Source organism: Podarcis bocagei (assembly GCF_964188305.1).
Source record: "Podarcis bocagei genome assembly, chromosome: 13".
NCBI classification, from domain to species: Eukaryota; Metazoa; Chordata; class Lepidosauria; order Squamata; family Lacertidae; genus Podarcis; species Podarcis bocagei.
Genome location: NC_138138.1, coordinates 23,372,232 through 23,391,393, shown reverse-complemented (window position 1 = coordinate 23,391,393; position 19,162 = coordinate 23,372,232). Strand labels below are relative to the sequence as shown.

The 19,162-nt window shown below is 44.7% G+C and overlaps 1 protein-coding gene and 1 long non-coding RNA gene across 2 annotated transcripts; one reads left to right on the top strand and one right to left on the bottom strand.

Moving 5' to 3' along the window:
• The first annotated feature begins 1,359 nt into the window (after nt 1-1,359).
• On the top strand, nt 1,360-8,809 carry PNPO (pyridoxamine 5'-phosphate oxidase). The gene is made up of 7 exons (XM_081168805.1): nt 1,360-1,538; nt 3,084-3,208; nt 3,326-3,425; nt 4,152-4,205; nt 5,936-6,064; nt 7,442-7,512; nt 8,242-8,809. Exons 1-7 carry the CDS (start codon nt 1,413-1,415, stop codon nt 8,405-8,407), a joined length of 771 nt encoding a protein of 256 aa, XP_081024931.1. The 5' UTR covers nt 1,360-1,412; the 3' UTR covers nt 8,408-8,809.
• On the bottom strand, nt 8,434-12,695 carry LOC308572610. The gene is made up of 2 exons (XR_014001828.1): nt 9,491-12,695; nt 8,434-9,139 (listed from the first exon to the last, which is right to left on the bottom strand). It is a non-coding gene; the product is annotated as an uncharacterized lncRNA (long non-coding RNA).
• Between the last annotated feature and the right edge of the window lie 6,467 nt (nt 12,696-19,162).

Sequence of the window (19,162 nt, the reverse complement as noted above, 5' to 3'; positions counted from 1 at the left end):
TGTCTGTAGAGAGACATGTTTTGTTGCAGCTGGGGCAGATAAAGGTGTCTGGTTGTGCTATTGCAGAAGCACCATGGCATTTCTTCTCTCTGTGCTCCTCCCAGCTGTCATTCCTCCTCTGGCCAATGTGGATACAGGACCTGACTGTCTGTCTCCAGGCACTGTGATTGCCTGCAAGCGATTCCCACACGGCAGAGTTAATGTTGCCAGCATTCATATCACATCTGCAGACTGAAGCCAGCTCCCCATGCAACACACCCCTGGAGATCTTGCAATCTTCCATTCTGTGCACATGACCAAGCATAGACCTTGCTGAGACACAAATGCCAACATACAGGGAATGGAGCTTGGGATTCTGCCCTGCCATGTGATGCCCAAAATCTTCCTGCTGCATCGCATGTGGAAGGCGTTGAGGCATTGCTCCTGGCAGCTGTTAGTTGCCCACAAATCTATATGTGTTATTGAAAAATATAGAAAATGATCTTTCAGTTATACAACTTGGGGTGAGCTCATCACACTCTTTGTGCAAAAACCCATGTATTTGTGGATTGTGGGTGCATGTATGAATCTACTACCCTTGATGTGACATTTCTGCTGTCATTGGACTTTACTGGCATCTAATTTTTTTGATGATCAATCAGTCACTTGGCCATGAAGCCCATTGTCTCTTAGCCTAGCCTAAGAGGTTAATTAATGTGCTAAAAGTGGAGGCGAGGGATCTACGGCGGAGCTGCTTGAAGAAAATTTGGGAAATAAATAAGATCTCAGGAAGAGCAAGAAGCCCTTGTCTTTGTTGCCACCATTTGTGAATAGTTGGGGGAGAATACACTGCTCAGTAGGGGCTTGAAATTGCGTACACTATGCACTGTGCCTTTTAAGCACATTCGAAGCAGATTTCCCCCCTCAAAGAATTATGGGAACTGTAGTTTAAGGGTTGCTGGGAACTGTAATTCTGTGAAGTGTAAACTACAGGGTCCAGAATACTTTGAGAGACAAAATGCATTTGGAATGTGCTTTCAAAGCATAGGCCAGTGATTTATTTCTCAGCTGAAACAACTTCATAAGCAAAAGGTGGGAGCGAAGAACTGTGTACACTCGCGAGCTTACGGGCGCGTTTCCACTGTACACAAACCCTTCGCGATGCTAGAGGCAAGTCGCTTTCTATTAGTTTACGAGGGACCGCCTTCTACTTTCTGATTGGTGGTGACTGTCACTTCGCGTTCTTGATTTGCTGTGGTCGAATTAGGGCGGGGGTAGAGGAAAAGGTGGGCTCTTGCTTCGTTTCTGATTGGGCGCTTGAAGACCTCTTTCCTCCCGGCCTCTGAGGTTAGGGGAGAAGATACGAGCTGCTTCCGCCCGCGTTGCTCTTTTCCGCGCGTGCGCACTGCAAAGGGGGCAAAAGGGTTCCTTTGATGTTGAGCTGCGCGGTTCGCCTGGGGTCGCGTCCTTTGGGGTTTCGTGGTTCAAGCCAAGCGGGGAAATCGTCTCGTGCCATGGATCTGACGCACCTTCGGAAAGACTACAGGGGGGATGATGAGGTGAGGGAGCAGTATTAAACCCCAGAACATGTTTTTGCACTGCAGCGTTTCGGGGCCGGGGAATGCTAAAGGACAGAGTGCCTCTGAGTTTGCGCGGCGTTTCTGCGCTTAGCCTCGCAGTTTGACTTTCGCTCCGAAAAGAATCGTGGCGTAGTAATAAAGGTGTTGTTTCTGAGCATATACAGAGTGGCTGAGCATATATAGAGACGCTCACTTGTCTTAACACAAACAGATGCTGGAGGTATAAAAGAGTTGTGGAAAAATAAATGCCCACTATCTGTTACATAATGGTCTGAGGGCCTCACTACCCAGTTTGTATTTGATCTAACCTGTTTCATATAGATCTAACATATTTCATATAGGCATCAATTTCAGGTGGCTGTCCATGTGGACATCTAAAGGGCTTATGTTAAAATTTGTATACTGATGGACTGATGGTTACTGTACCTACCTGCATTGTAGTCTATCATTATTGGCATTATTTGCCGTTTCTATTTTTTCCTCTTCTCTTTATTTTTTCAATTTTCTTTCATCTTTTCTTTTCCTTCTCACTAAATTTGCAAGTAAACTAATAATAGGATCTCCTTGATGTTTGAAGCTGTGAACAAGGGATTAGATCAAATTGAAATTGCATTTAGAATTCCTTTGAAATCACCAGGGCTTACATTAGTCATGGCTTCACATCTAATTCAGGCTGGACCTCACCCAAGGCATCCAAAGCAAATATTAAGAGACAAGGTAGAGAGCTTTTGCTTCAAATTAAGCACTATGAGACTGGGTCCAGAAGGTTGGGTGGGTGTGTCAATTGATAGATGCAGGCAGGTTTGGAGGAAAGGGTCAGGTGATGATTATGGAAGGTTGGGAGGATGATGAAACAATTGGGGAATATCAAAAGGAGGGAAGGAGAAATGGAAAGGGTTGGTGAGTTTACAAGAACACAATAGGTGATGGAGAAGCAGTAGGATATGACACACTGACCACATTTTGGAAATGAGAAGTGATAGATGTGTGACTGAAAGGGGAAAAGAACTGGCGTCAAACAGTGAAAGGTAAAGGGACCCCTGACCATTAGGTGCAGTCGTGACCAACTCTGGGGTTGTGGCGCTCATCTCGCTTTATTGGCCAAGGGAGCCACTGTACAGCTTCTGGGTCATGTGGCCAGCATGACTAAGCAGCTTCTGGCGAATCAGAGCAGCACATGGAAACGCCGTTTACCTTCCTGCTGGAGTGGTACCTATTTATCTACTTGAACTTTGACGTATTTTCGAACTGATAGGTTGGCAGGAGCAGGGACCGAGCAATGGGAGCTCACCCCGTCACAGGGATTCGAACCGCCGGCCTTCTGATCAGCAAGCCCCAGGCTCTGTGGTTTAACCCACAGCACCACCCGTGTCCCACCCATGATGGAGAAGCAGTAGGATATGACACACTGACCACATTTTGGAAATGAGAAGTGATAGATGTGTGACTGAAAGGGGGGAAGAACTGGTGTCAAACGGTGTAGCCATCTGCTAACAGTATGGGTGTTTTTTGTTCCCATCCCAGGCCTTTGAGGAGAAACATCTGACCTCCCTTAACCCTATTAAGCAGTTCTCTGTATGGTTTGAAGAAGCTATGAAGTGCCCATCTATTGGGGAAGTCAATGCCATGTGCTTAGCCACCTGTACTAGGTAGGAATCGTTGCCTGATGGCTTGTATTCTTGTGTGCTTTATGGGTCTGGAGGACCCAGGGCCAAAGTAAAGAGGAAATAATTGCCTATCTACAAGCTGTGTTTATCCCTTCCCAGAGATGGACGGCCTTCTGCTCGGATGCTGCTTTTGAAGGGGTTTAGCCAGGAAGGCTTTCGCTTCTTCACTAACCATGAGAGCCGGAAAGGGAGAGAGCTGGTGAGTGCTACTTGTACAGAAAGATTATCGGAGAAAAGTTGAACCTTTGTAAACTGGCACCTCAGATTTACTTCTATGGAGCTGACACTTTGAATCCAGGCTTCTTATTTTTTAAGTGAAACAGCAACAATCCTTTAGGATATCTACATTTTGTGACCAATATCAATTACGCAAAGTTAGGAAAGTTGCAAATATTTGCCTATTCTGCTTCCATTTTGCTGTGGGAACATACATAAGCACCTATGCAAGCTACTGAGGGGGAACTGGAAGTCTCATAGAAGCTATCTATGGAGTCTTAGTTTTTGCCAGCTCAGCAACATGTGACCCTGAGCTAAACTGGGCCAGCCAAAGGGTTATGAGTATAAATTCCTCTTCCTTCTGCAAATAGACAATTCAAGGAGCAGAGAGAGAGAGAGAGAGAGGCTGACTGAAAAGAAAAGTACAACAAAAAACTCTTCAGTCTAAGAACCTCCTTCCAGATCATCCTTGCCTTTTAGCTTAGGGAATCCAGGTGTCTCTGTGTAGACACCCAAGTTTAAAGCACTTTCCCCCACCCCCAAAGAATGCAGGGAACACTACCTCTCACACAGCTACAATTCCCCACAAACTACAGTTCCCGTGATTCTTTGTGGGAAGTCACATGCTTTGAATATATGATATATACACAGCCTTAGTCAGCAGACACGGCAACCTTCTTTTCCCTGTTGCTTTTCTCACCGTTTGCAGGATTCAAACCCATTTGCTTCGATGGTCTTCTACTGGGAGCCCCTCAATCGCCAGGTAAACTGTCTTCTCTGCATCTACTGAAAAGAAGTCCTGTAGTCAAACTGGAAACCTCTGTAATACATGGGGTGGGTGACATGGTAAGAGGAGCTTTGGTGAACTTTTGTCCTGGTTGCTCCTTTTCATTTTCCCAGTTGCTCCTTATATGCTCTTGAGTCTGACTATATGTAGCCAGGGCTTGGGCAGATGGACAAGGGCATGATCTTGCTGTAGCTGGAGGCTCTTCCTCTCTCGCCTGTTCTGTGGATGATGCTGAACTCTGATCTCAAATATGGAAGGGATTGAAGTGTCGGTACTTGAGTTTGCTTCAGCTCTTCTTGTATCTAATGAAAATGAAATAATGCCTTTGGAGGGAGTACTGTGGTTATCCTCTCTGGTTTGTAGCGAGTCTGAATTTTGGAACCAGAAACTGCTATTCATTGCCGTGTGTCTTGTTCTTTCAGTCATCTCCTCCCTACTGTCTTTCATCTCCCTTTCAGCTCAGAGAGCCACCAACACGAACAGGGCACCTTAAAATGTGGCCATGGGAAAGACCCCCATAGCGACTAGGAAGTCGTGTGCTTTCCCTCTCTGTGGCCATCTCTCTGTGCCATAGAGAGGCCATAGAGTCTGTGGGATGTGAGTTTGCTATTCCTCCTCCCTCAAGATCTAATGATAGACAGCTGTTCCCGCCACTGCAAGGCAAGAAGCAACATGCTAGATGGAACAAGGCCATGGGCCACATCTGGGCCACAGGCATCCGGAGGTGTAGGGTGGGAGAAAAGAACTTTTCATAGAATCATAGAGTTGGAAGAGACCACAAGGGCCATTGAGTCCAACCCCCTGCCAAGCAGGAAACACCATCAGAGCACTCCTGACATATGGTTGTCAAGCCTCTGCTTAAAGACCTTCAAAGAAGGAGACTCCACCACACTTCTTGCCAGCAAATTCCACTGTCGAACAGCTCTTACTGTCAGGAAGTTCTTCCTAATGTTTAGGTGGAATCTTCTTTCTTGTAGTTTGGATCCATTGCTCCATGTCTGCTTCTCTGGAGCAGCAGAAAACAACCTTTCTCCCTCCTCTATGTGACATCCTTTTATATATTTGAACATGGCTATCATATCACCCCTTAACCTCCTCTTCTCCAGGCTAAACATGCCCAGCTCCCTTAGCCGTTCCTCATAAGGCATGGTTTCCAGGCCTTTGACCATTTTGGTTGCCCCCCTCTGGACACGTTCCAGTTTGTCAGTGTCCTTCTTGAATTGTGGTGCCCAGAACTGGACACAGTACTCCAGGTGAGGTCTGACCAGAGCAGAATACAGTGGCACTATTACTTCCCTTGATCTAGATGCTATACTCCTCATCATATTTGGTTTCATGGACAATAGACAAAAAAAATGACGTGGAATAGGAAAGTTTGGAATGAGCCTGTTTTTAACTTGGCAATTTGATGGGTTTAAGAAGTAAGAGGGAATGTTTGCCTACGCAAGATTAAGTAGGTTGGAGAGACTTTTTTTGAGCAGTGCTTCACACAGAAAACAAGCAAATCAGAAGAGTTGGAATTGTCCAATTAAGTTTTAAAAATTAAGTTTTCCATCTCCACCCACCTTCTCTTTTCTCAGTTAATTCCACCATATTGGAGAGGAGCTTGGGGTAACTATGATTTGAACTGCACAGCAAAGCCCCCTTACTAGCACATCCTCACTCTGGTCTTGTGCTTCACATGCTTTGAACTGAATTGCTTGCAGGTTCGGATTGAGGGCCCTGTAGAGAAGCTTTCTGAGGAGGAATCGGACAAGTACTTCTATACGCGTCCAAAGAGCAGCCAGATCGGGGCTGTAGTGAGTCGTCAAAGCACGGTGATTGCGGACAGAGAGGTGAGGAGCTGCAGGGTTGGGGCTGCCCTTTCTTGAACCAGCGTTGGGGGTGGGGAAACAGTGTTGAAATATGCCTTTTCATGATAAGCTGGAGAGCTTGGGTGTACGTTGTTAGACGTGGTAACAAAAATAATAATCTGTAAACGGGTATCAAAACTTCCTTAACGTGGAAGGTTCTTAAGGTGGACTGCTTGTCATCAGGGATATTGAAGAACAATTTCAGACATGGTTCTGCACAAAAGTTGAAAGCTCCTCCACAACATAGGCATCCTGTAGTACAGGGGTGGGGAATGTCTGGTCCCTGGGCTTCATTATTTGACTTGCCGGGCCATTTCAGCTGATATTTCATATGATGTTGGATAATGGTAGGGCTCGGCCAGAAGGCTCTCTGATGGCAGTGCCTCTATACCCCCTGTGCAAAGCGCTGTGCAAGCCATGCTTTAAGAGCAGCTTCCAAAGACCCCTGCAGTCAAAAAAGCTCAGGCAATCGACAAATGGGCAGCTTAAACTTGGCGCGGGAGATGGGCTAGAAAGGTTCCCCAACTCTGCTACAGTAGATATCCAGTGTGTTAAGACTTATTGTAGTTGAGCTTGAGTTCTTAACAGCCATTTTTAACACAAATAACTTTTAGATTTGTCTATAATAGGTGTGGGGGTATAGGTGTTTGGTTTCTTTTGGGGGGGGTGTTTGAGCATCACCAGCCTTTCTTCTGTGAAATGGGGTTTTTTTTGGTGGCCATGGCAGTTCCTTAGATTTCCATCTGTGTCCCTGGGCTCCAAAATGTTGTGGATTCCTGGCATGTATCATTACAGTTTACCTTGCAGATCATTTGGCTGGAAGGTGGGATATAAAACTTTTAAATAAATTTGTAATAAATACATCTTTATTGGTTTAAAATACAGTCTTACAATAAAGGTAAGTACAACAAAGTTAAGCACAGAAAAGAAAAAAGAAAAAGAAAAAGAAAGAAAAAGAATTATCCACATCAAAAAGTACAAAAAGTTTAAAAGTAACAAGAAAAGAAAAAGAAAATAACAATTAAAAGTATCAGATATTTATGCAACATCATTTCTTACCCAATAATGTCTTCTGTGAAAATCTTCCAATCGTTCTCATTATACTTTTTCTATTAAAACTTTTAAATAAATTAATAGTCTAGTCCTAACACCACCCATTATCCACTGAGCTTGTCCCTTGGCATCCTCTTCCTCCAGTTCTCAGCAAACGACATGCTCGTTAGTCATCCTTACAAAGTGCAGATTATCCGCAAGCCTCTCTATATCCCCAAATCACCTAGTAGATTCGAGTTATTACCAAGCTCCCAGGTAGTTTCCTTTTGACGGAAAGCTTCACAGCCCTTTTCCTCTTTTTGTTAGTATTTAAGGAAGAAAAATGCAGAGCTGGAAGAGGTGTACCGAGAGGCTAAGGTGCCTAAGCCAGCGTATTGGTGAGTCAGGCCTCAGTGTGCATTCTGGCCGTTTGGTTTTCTGTATGTTGTCCCCCCACAAGTTTTTCAGAAACTTGTGATCTTTTTTACAGTGGTGGATGGGGCTGGTTGGAATAAACTCAAGCCAAAGGAAATTGAGGAATGTAGGTTGTGGCAAACACCACAGCAGGGATTAGTAAAGGTAAAGGGACCCCTGACCATTAATTCCAGTCGTGGCCGACTCTGGGGTTGCGGAGCTCATCTCGTTTCATTGGCTGAGGGAGCCAGCATACAGCTTCCGGGTCATGTGGCCAGCATGACTAAGCCGCTTATGGCAAACCAGAGCAGCGCACGGAAACGCCGTTTACCTTCCCGCCAGAGCGGTACCTATTTATCTACTTGCACTTTGACATGCTTTTGAACTGCTAGGTGGGCAGGAGCAGGGACCGAGCAATGGGAGCTCACCCCGTCACAGGGATTCGAACCGCCGACCTTCTGATCAGCAAGTCCTAGGCTCTATAGTTTAACCCACAGCGCCACCCGTGTCCCTCTACAGCAGGGATTAGAGAGTAGCTAAACCTCTTGATTTATTTCCGCACCCCCTGAGGTTTGTTTTTATAGCTCACACAGCCCTATTACCAATTGGCGAGTTGGTGCTTTGTTGTTTTAGGGTTCTTTCTTTCAGTCTCTTTATCTCTCTCTCTCTCTCTCTCTCTCTCTCTCTCTCTCTCTCTCTTTTATCCCCTCCAGGGGAGGCTACATCTTGAAACCAAAAGTCATAGAGTTCTGGCAGGGCCAGACAAACCGTTTGCATGACCGCATTGTTTTCCGGTACCTCCAAGACAGCAGTGCACCCTTGAAACCTATGACCCACAGAGGAGAGGACAACTGGATCTACGAGAGGCTGTCTCCTTGAGAAGCTTGTAGAGTTCACCCTCTCTCTTTTTAAAGTGCCAAATTCTTTGTTCCCCCACTTGCCTCTCAGACAGAGCACCCAAAGAACCGCTGGACAAAGTCATAGACTGGGGAGACCTGGAATTGAAATCCTTGCAGTGCTGTTCAGTCAGCTGCTAACTCTCAGCCTAGCCTACCTTACAAGGTACTGGTGAGGATAAAGTGGTGGTAATCTCTGTGTGAACCATTGGAAGAAAGGCAGGTTGAAGCAGCCTAAACATTATTGCGGAGAAGGGCAGTGCAAACTTGTAGCATGGGCTTCCTCCTACACACAAAGCACAATCCCGACCATTCTGTTTTAATTTTGAAAGTGTTCTTTTTTATTTTGGGGCCTGCTAGCAGCACTGGTTCCTACAATCCCTGAGATCAGTGTCCTTGATTATTTTGTGTGTTTGTCCATTCCACCAGCAATCTCGCTCTTGCATATGCACTAAGCATTGTAGGACTGGTCATTCTTGAGAGTATGTCACATTAAGGAAGCACAAATCTCTCTTTCTCTCAAACTGCATGTTCTACTTGAACTGTGCAAGCATTCATTCTGATCTAGAGAAGGACCTGAGCCAGCAAGTCACTGTTTCAGGATGGTTGCTTGTTTGACTAGCAATCTCACGAGATCTGGACAACAGATGCATAGGAAACAGGGAAATAAGTTGGCATACATATATCCTCAAGCATGGTCTGCACTTTATTTAGCCTCAGTAATTTTCCTTCTACAGTGGTGCCCCGCAAGACGAATGCCTCGCAAGACGGAAAACTCGCTAGATGAAAGAGTTTTCCATTTTGGAGGTGCTTCGCAAAACGAATCTCCTATGGGCTTGCTTCGCAAGACGAAAATGTCTTGCGAGTTCCTGCGGGGTTTTTTCCTTCCCCCCCTTTTTCTAAGCCGCTAAGCCGCTTATCAGCTGATCCGATAAGCTGATAAGCCGCTAAAAGCCGCTAATAGCGCTAATCCTCTAATCCGTCAATGGGCTTGCTTTGCAAGACGAAAAAACCGCTAGACGAAGAGAATCACGGAACGGATTCTTTTCGTCTTGCGAGGCACCACTGTAACTGGGTTGCAACCTGGGCGAGGCCCTCATGGATCTCTGAGCCCTGTTAAAAGGTACCTGCCAAATAATAATAATAATAATAATAATAATAATAATAATAATAATAATAATAATAATTTTTATTATTTACACCCCGCCCATCTGGCTGGGTTGCCACAGCCATTCTGGGCTACTTCCAACACACATAAAAACATAATAAAACATCAAACATTAAAAACTTCCCAGTACAGGGCTGCCTTCAGGTGTCTTCTAAAAGTTTAATCTCCTTTTGCCCATCTCATATATTTGGGCCCTGGAGGTAACAATATGTCAGGGTATGACTGCACTACAGATTTTTAAACTATTCACACATTTAGCTAACATTTCTCACAAAGCATAAAACCTTGAGGATTTTCAATCCCCTAAAGCTATAGTTTCCACAGTTAGAGGTGCTGGTGGGAGATCATTAATTACCTGCCCTTCAGCCTAAGGTCACAGGGCAAGTTACAACATTAGAACACGATATTAAAAGCAGTTTAAAACAACTTCTTGACTTTTCAGACTGGCTTAATGCTGTGGCTAGCAGATATATCTGTGTGGTTCTGCATTAGAATGGAGCAGATAGGCTTAGTTCAGTTTCTATAAATTCACTATATCAGGCATGATTAGAAGAGACTTGTGCTCTGTGTTGAAGAGGACCCAGATTCTGAAACCAACAAAAATGAAAATTGGGAGGTCTGTTAAATGGGCAACCAAGATGGAGTTGGAAGAGACCTCCCAAATCGTCCAGTGTGCCCAGTGCAGAAAATGCAGTAAAACAACATAGGCACACATATGTGGATTCTGGTGCAAGGACTGGGAGTGGTGGAAGGGGGATAGACCAGCACTTATTACAACCAAGGGTGTGCAAGGACTATAGGTTCAGGAGCTTAAAGGTGTGGGGCTGTGGTAGCACATATACTTTGCATGCAGATTCTAGATTCAGTCCGGCTGAAATTGCAGAGAGCTGCTTTCATTCAGCGTGGACAGTACTGAGCAAGATGGGCTAATGATCTGACTTTGTATAAGGCAGTTTCCTATGTCCCCATGAACTAGAAAGGCTTAATGGGGCGGAAGACAGGTGGATGTTCTGCTCTGTCTTCCCTTCCTTTTTGCTTCTGTTTTCACTCCCCCCCCCCCACATTTTCCGACCTTCAATCTATAAAAGCTAGGAACTCTTTAAAGTAAAAAAGGCCTGAGATACTTGGGATGTGGAATTCTGACCTGGATATCAGATTCCATGCTTACCTGACAGTCCCTGGGACAATCAAAGAGTTTGAGTCCAAAGTTGATCTTCCATTTATTTAAAGAGGGAGGTGATATCTACCAAGCTTTTGCAACTGCAGTCCTTCCACATCACTTGCCAGGCCTCTCTAATCCATAGCAGATGGGTGTACGGTAGGAAAGAGGCAGGAAATCCCCATTTCAGTAACATTCATTTTAAGGAACTCCTGTTCCTGCCTTGAGGTGTTATCTCCCAGTGTGACAACTTACATGCGCTTTGTGGTTCTTCCATAGACAAAACTGGAAGTGCAACAGTAAATACATTAGTCACTGATCCTAATGGGTCAGAGACGTGCTTTGGTGTGTGTGTGTGTGTGTGTGTGGTGCTCTGTTAATGTTCTTTGTGAAGGTCTTAAAAGTACTGGATATTGTCCTGATAATTCCTGTTGTTGCTCTGTCTGGGCAGTCTGGCGTCTATAAGTGCTGCTGTGTACCAACCTTTGAGTCTGTGCCTATGTACATTTGGACAGTAAAAATTCAGCCTGGTGAATGATAGTTGAAGGTGAATGTGGATTAATATTAACTTCTGTCCTGTTCCCCCCCACAAAAAGTGTGTGTGTCGTCTTTCCTGCCTCCAGAAGTGCTCTGGTGGGGGACATGTCATGCTCCTTCTGGGGTAGCTTCCCTATCCTTGGTCCCCACCCTGCCCTCATCTCTCACCTGTGGCTCCTAGAACTGTCAGCGTGCGGCAGTGGCCACACCCTGGGAAATTGTGTTGACTGGCTGGCTGACTAAACCAGGTGTGGGTAGCCATTGGGTCTCAAGCCCTTGCTGAGTTAGCGAGGGGCAGAAGTGGCTCATCAACCTGGAAAGTTAGCCCATCTACTGTAGGAGAAGGAAAACTGATCCTAAACTGATACCTAGTCATGAGAAAGACTTCAGGTGTAAACGCAGAGGGAAAATCTGTACCCTTTGCCTTGCAGTACATCTTTAGGAGAAGAAAAAGCGCTAAGGAGTAAAGGCTTCACAACTCTGAAGTGATGACTGCGTACGGTTGTTGAAAATCATATGCTGAAACTAACCCCAGGCTAAAAGCAAGCAATTTAATCTTGGCAACTTTAAAAACTTCTCCAAAGAAACTCTTAAGAGCACTGGTAAAAGAGGTTTGGATTCAGCTGACGAATGCTTGAAAGGAGGGAATTCCAAAGGGAAACCACTGTGAGTGTTTGTGGCCTTATTACATAAGGCACAACCGGTGAAAAGTGGAAATACTGGATTTCTCTTCTGGTTTTACATTGTCATCTACCCCCCTCCCCAAAGCATGCTGTTCTTCTACATTCCACCAGGTGGAGTTAGCATGGGCTTTTCTCTGGTGTGCAGCCCAAGTCAAGTATCGGTTTGCTCTCTGTTCATTCTTGGGTTGCCTCCCAGTGAAACTGCATCCCTGATAACCTTTTGCCCTCTCTCAGCTCCCGGCACATATTTGCCTTTTCAGTCATTGCTCCTTCGCTTGCTAATCGAGGGCTAAGATCTGCCAGAGCAGTTCACATTTGATGATGGGATTCCCTAAAGCCTGGGAGAGCCCCCTCCTGCCTTGCCTTTGGAAACACCCCTTTCTGGAATGCTCCTGAACTTTCGCTTTCCTTGTTTGAGCCTGAGGCTTCACGTTGTCACTGCGGTGCCTGGAGATCAGAAGCATATCCTGAACCATGCAAAGCAATAAACAAGAGAACAGCGTCCCTGATCATGTGTGAAACCATGCACACAGACACACACAGATCGCTTGGGCATTTGTGAATTAGGGAAGAGGTCCCAAGTTGGAAGGTGTGGGTTCCAGTAAATCTGAGCCTTAGTGCATCAAGTTTTAGAAACGTAGGATATTTTATTACTAAAAAGTGATGTGACATCTTAAAAAGAATTGATGTACAGTGGTACCTCAGGTTACATACGCTTCAGGTTACATACACGTGAGGTTACAGACTCCGCTAACCCAGAAATAGTGCTTCAGGTTAAGAACTTTGCTTCAGGATGAGAACAGAAATCGTGCTCCGGCGGTAACAGGAGGCCCCATTAGCTAAAGTGGTGCTTCAGGTTAAGAACAGTTTCAGGTTAAGAACGGACCTCCGGAACGAATTAAGTACTTAACCCGAGGTACCACTGTACTGTTGTGCTTAACATTGTTAACTGTGGCCTGGAGAACTAGGCTTCAAATCCCCACCCAGCCTTGAAGCTCACTGGATGGCCTTCAGCCAGTCACCATTTCTCGGGCTAACCTACCTCACAAGGTTGTTAGAAAGATAAAATCTTTGCAGGAAAGGTGGGATATAGATATAATAACTGGTCTCTTAAGAGACCAATCAGGCCATTCTGCATATTTCTGACAGAGGGTTGTGTTGCATCTATTGGCACATTTATTTAGGTGTAAATCCCATTGAACTACATGAAGTTTGCTCTTTAGTAAACCTACAAGGGACACTGGTATGTATGTCTTGCTTTCTCCTTTTCTCCTTCCTGAAAAAATGTAGTGCCTGGATCCCCCCCAGATAAATATATTATAAATATGTGCCCACTTTGTGAGCAGAGATGTAGCCAAAGTCTGTGGTCTCTGAAGTAATGAGATACTTGAGCTCTATAGAATCCAATTAAATCGCAAAGGGGTAGTGATGTGATGCTCAAATCTGTGCTGGGTTTGATTGTAGGAAACTCCACATCACATTACTGCTGAGCCAGACAACCTTGGGTCCTAACCTCTACATCCCAGGGTTGAGCTGAGGTCATAATGAGGCGAACACTGTAAAAGTTCCTGGTACACTGTAAAAATGTGCCACAAAGATGATTATCCTTTGCCCATGGGCATTCGAGGAGGCCTCTTAATTTTGCTTCCTGCTTAGCTGGGACCCTGGAGCAGAACTGCAGGACTCTTGGCCTCTCCTTCAACCTACACAGTGAGATATTTGCAAAGAGGAAATGCTGGGCCTCTTAATATCAGAGGAGAGGGTATTTTAATTCTCCACCAGGATTTGCATCTCATGTCTGCATTCAAACAGAGCTGTTAAGCCTTGTGACTATGCCTTGGTTTTGGTTTGGGAATATCTGCTAGTGGTTTAGAGCCAAGAAGAAAGCTTTCTCTGCTGCTTCTGGAAGACAAGCAGTAGCAATGGGCCCTGTCTCTCCCCATACACTGAATACAAACTGCATAAGAAACAAATGGAGTAACAAACATACTGGTTCTGTACTGAGTGAGCAACCAAGTAGACCCATTTGCCAGGCAAGACAGCGTCTGCAGAGGGCACAGGAGTACACACTCATTTTCAATGTTTCCCTGATCCTCAGATTCTTGTTACGATAGCATGATGCATACCACAACACACACAAATAAATGCCTGGTTATTAAGTCCTAGTCTGTACATGCAAACGGTGGTGCAGAAGAGAGAGAATGGTCTGAAAACACTTTGGCTTGTAGGTAGGTGATCGTCCCTCTGTTAAAACTTCCTTCAAACAGAAATCCACCACAGCAGGCAAAGGGCTGGATCTGTCTTCCTGCTCTGCTGACTTTCTGTTTGCAGGGTTGTATTTTTAATGTTTTTGAGGGCTTCAGGATGCTTCTGAGGTCTAAAAAGTTTAAAGAAATCCTTCTGTAAAGAATTTTCAGTTTGCACCAATGTGTAGGTACAGTCCTGCCTTGCCCAAACTGGTAACCTCCAGATAGTTTGGCCTACAACTCCCATCAGCCCCAGCCAACATGGCCAATGTGAAGGGATGATGGGAGTTTTTAGCTGCATACATTTTTTTATAGCACATTCCCACCTCGAAAGAGTCCTGGGAATGGGAGTTTACCCCTCAAAGGGCTATGATCCCCAGCATCTTTAATTACAGTTCCCAGGATCCTTTGGGAGGAAAATGTATGGTGTATACACAGTTGCAGTCCTAAAGGTCCAGGCAGGAGGCCATGCCAGCTTATGGAAGACTGGCCTAGGAGTTGTTTCTTATTTTGTAGTTGTTACCAGGTGCTCAGCTATGAAGCATTATGTAACATCCCAGTGAAGATCTTGCACTCCAAGCTAAACTGACTGAAGTATTCATTTGAATCCAAGACCTTGTCCTGGCACTTATTTTCACTTGTTAGGATTTCTCCCTGAGATATGTACAGTTCTAAAAAGGATGGATGTGTGTGTCTCAGCACAAAGTGAGTGCCTTTCACTTCCAGATGGCCACTTAAAGAGATATGGGGCCAGAAGAGTTTATCAGTCAGAGTTGTGCCTTCTATCCCTGATGCTGCCATTCCTGTTGTTGGGAGAGCAGTACCCATGCACACCTCTTTTTGGAAGTGCATCAGGGATCATTCATCTAGTAACCGAATGGTTAATTCTGTTTACAGTTAGCCAGCCAACCAAGAGGGTGTTGGTTGGGGAGGTGTTGCCTAGCAACCAGTCTGAATAGCATGATATTTGCTGAGGTAACTCCTACTCTGATTGGCTGTGGAGGTCTGAGGGAGTTTTCCTAATATGTTAGTTGAATGTCTTTCTGCTATAAACAAAAGCTGTAAATAAGACAAAACCTCTCTGTTCATTTCTCCTCGTATTTTTTGTGCCCTTAATACAAAGAGGAAATAAAGGTAAATGGAGGGGGTTGAAGATGCATCTGGATGCAACTGAATAGACCTTTTTGTAGCCTCTAAAGCAGAAATAGCTTCATAAAGAACCTGTTTGAAGCACACACACACACACACACACACACACACACACACACACAGCTGGGTGGGGTCATATTTGAAACTAAACAGAAATAAAACAGGGACATTTCAGTGTAAAGAAAGGCTATATTGTATGGACGTGCTCTGTATTGAATTCTTGGATGTACAACCCTGCCCCAATCTGCCCAAAGGGGATTGTATTTCCTGCAGCTGACACTGTCCTTAGAATCTATTATCAAAGCAGAACACAGTAAGTTCTTTTGTCCCAGGATGAAGTGACCTACTACACTCTTTTGATAGCACTGGGAGATCAAGGTATAAGGATGAGCTGACCATGGAAACAACTCATCTCTCACCCCTGCCATGGGGTGTGCTGCTGTGATGTCACAGAATAATCACAAATTAATTAAAGAGAAAGCTATATCAGAATGGTGGAAAACAGTCCGGCCACTTTAAATAATATGAAAGATCAGTGGGAGAAAGAAGACACAGAGGAACTGGAGGGCAGCGGGGATTTCTAAGGATAGATAGGTCTGGGGGCTGATGATATGAAAGGTGGTCGGGGAGAGAAGGCAGCTAACATATTGGCTCAAAACAGGTAGTCAAAACCTAGCTGTAGATCTTAATCATGTAAAATCAGCCCTTCCCTTAAATCACATAGCATTGTTTCACAACCCTGTCTTGGTCTGTGTTTGCATGCAACTACTTACTAGGGAGACACTCTGTGTATGCTCAGAGACAATCTCATCACTATAATTAATTACAATTCCCAGTGTGCTTTAACAGCCAATCCCTCTTCACAGGGAACTCTGGGAATTGTAGATCTGGAAGGGAATTAAGGGTTTCCTAACAACTCTCAAAACCTTTAATGAATGATAGCCCCCAGAATTCTTTTGGGGGAAGCCATGACTATTTAAAGTGGTTTCAGAGTGCTTTAAATGTATGTTGCAAATGTGGCCTAATGCTTTCTATTGAGATGGGTGAGGGTGGGGGAAGTTTGTCCTTTTGAAACCCAATATATATGGGGCAACGGCGGGGACAAGTTTTTTGCAGCAAGTAATTCTTGCCCGTTAGGAAGACAAACTGTGATGAAGTTCAATGAAACTGGTGTGCAAAGTTCAGCAGAACAGTAGGTTTTTATGAGTATCAACTGAGGTTGATAGGTGAGTTATTAATACAGTTCTTCACAGCAAGTGTTCACCTGACTTACCAGACAGCCTTGGCAGGGACTGACTGGAGGCAACTGAACTGAATGTGGGAAAAGGACAACCTTGAATTCAATGTGCATTGCCATCATTTTCAGAAGTCCTTTCCTCCACTGTAATGGATATGAGTTAATATGGTTTGGATTGAATTGGATGTTTGATGGCATTTAGGTGACACTTTGAGCAAGGACCCTTGAACTTGGATTTCAGGCTATGAAGTAAATATGAACCAAACAGTCTCTCCCTGTGTATCCCCCAAACAAGTCCTGCACATACATGCACAGAGAAGTGGCTGGTACCAGAGGCAGGATCTTTTTGTCATAGGCTTTGCTCTTCTGGAACTCTCTCCCTTAGAACCCCATCTTTGGAAACTTTTAAGAAACAAACCCATTTTTATTCCAATCTACTTTTTATTAATCACTTCATTTTTTTAATTGATCGCCATTGACGTTTTCACCTCCTATTGTTCAATTTGAAGGAGTGTGTCGTTTTAATTGGACATTTAAAAAAAATATTTATCATTAATGCACTTTTTGAAATTTTGTACCCTGCCTTGAAGAAGCAGTTGTGCCCCAAAAAGTGGTATATAAAGCAGGTGGACAAATAAGAAAATAAGAAAAACAGCTTCTGACAACTCAAGCTAGTGAGGCATTCCACACTGTTAGAAGGAAGGTCTCAAGGGCAGGGATAAGGAACTTACTTCACCCTGAGGGACACATTCCCTCTTACAGCCTTTCTTAACCTGTGGGTCCCCTGATGTTGTTGAACTACAACTCCCATCACCCCTAGCTAGCAAGGCCAGAGCTCAGGGATGATGAGAGTTGTAGTCCAACAACATCTGGGGACCCACAGGTTGAGAACCGCTGCTAGGAGAACCTTGTGGGTGGCCACACATCAGTGATGGGTGGGGCCATAGGCAAAAGTGGGTGGTTACATTCCAGCAACACAAAGATCAGAGGTTTCCACTCACATATACACAAACATTTCCTCTTCCTTCATCAAGGCAAGCAAGAGGTGTTATTAGTTCGGAGATACGTTCCAGTCAGGCAAAGGCACTCAGAGAGGGTGTGGAGCAGGGCTGGTGTGCTGGGTGTCACCAGGGCAGAGAGGGGTGTGACTTGGGGAGAGTTCAAAATGTGAGAGGCCCGGAGGGCGACATTTTGCACCCAAGCCTGAGGGATCCCCACCCCTGCCATGAGGTTTACTGTTCAGTTTGAGCTGGAGAGAAATGACCTTTTGATCCCCGCATAGATCAGTTATAAAACAAAATGCATGTTACTAGGGTTGCAGCTCCATGCTAAAGCAGGCTTTTCTTTATAAACACCCCCAATGCTGCACAGTGGAGGGAGGAAAAACATAAAGTCACAGATGATGGTGAGAGAAATGCCCATTTTGCAGTCCGAGTAGATGGAAAAGGGAAAGGTTTCATGTAGGGCTTATGTGACGCATTGTAGCTGGATATTTCATCCCTTGGAGGAATGTTAAGGCTTCTGAGCAAGGGCATGTCACAGTTTCTATTATTATTATTATTATTATTATTATTATTATTATTATTATTATTATTATTATTATTATTATTGATTGCTGACTCCAGAATATCCATTGGATCAAACCTGCACAAACTGTGGCCCATCACTGAATACACAGCCCTCCAGCCTTATCTGGTGGTCCTCAATAAACCTGTTTTTGCAGCATTCCCCTGACTGCAAAATAGGTGTAGTGGGATATTAATCACATGCCCAACACGCCAGAATGCATGCCTGTGGGTCTGTTGAGCTCGGTGGGTCACAATTGTGGAGGCTGGCACCATACAAGGACAGATTAGAATCTCCAGCTTTAGCAGGGCACACCGCACTCAAGAGATAACAACAAGGCTGGTTTCATTGCTGAGCAGCCCCTGAGCAAGGTACCTCCCCACCCCTCAGCAATGAAATTACATTGTACCAGTAGCTTAACCTGGGAACCCACCTACCATTTAAATTTCCCACAATGCTTGGAGGTTCTAGGTGTGGCCACCAGTACCTTCCATGGTGCCGGTGAAAGGTCTTAGTAATTTTTGATCCCACCCCCCATATCCACAATGCAAAAAAGACTGCTCTTGCAACTCAGTTCCTGTTTGCACTTGCTTGTTCTCTCCTGCATTAATTGCACATTCCTTTTCCCTCTTTGATTTGGAAGGGGGAGTTGATGTGGTGGCACACCAACACTATTTTGTGTTCCTGTCTCTTTCGTTTAGATGTGGTAGCCATTCTGTTATGCCATGCCCCCACAGCAGCCATTTTGTGTTATGCCATGCCAGGCCCTCCAAGTGTCCCGATTTTCCAGGGACGTCCCTGATTTAGAGAAGCCGTCCTGGTTTCTGATTTGATTCTGGAATGTCCCACTTTTCCTTAGAATGTCCCTATTTTCACTGGAGAAATGTTGGAGGGTATGGTTATCTAGTGCTTTAAAAAAATGTTTAGGGGTACTCTCATTTTCCTACTGCCCCTTGAAATACTGCCCCTAAATGAGGCAAAAGTTTCTTTAAT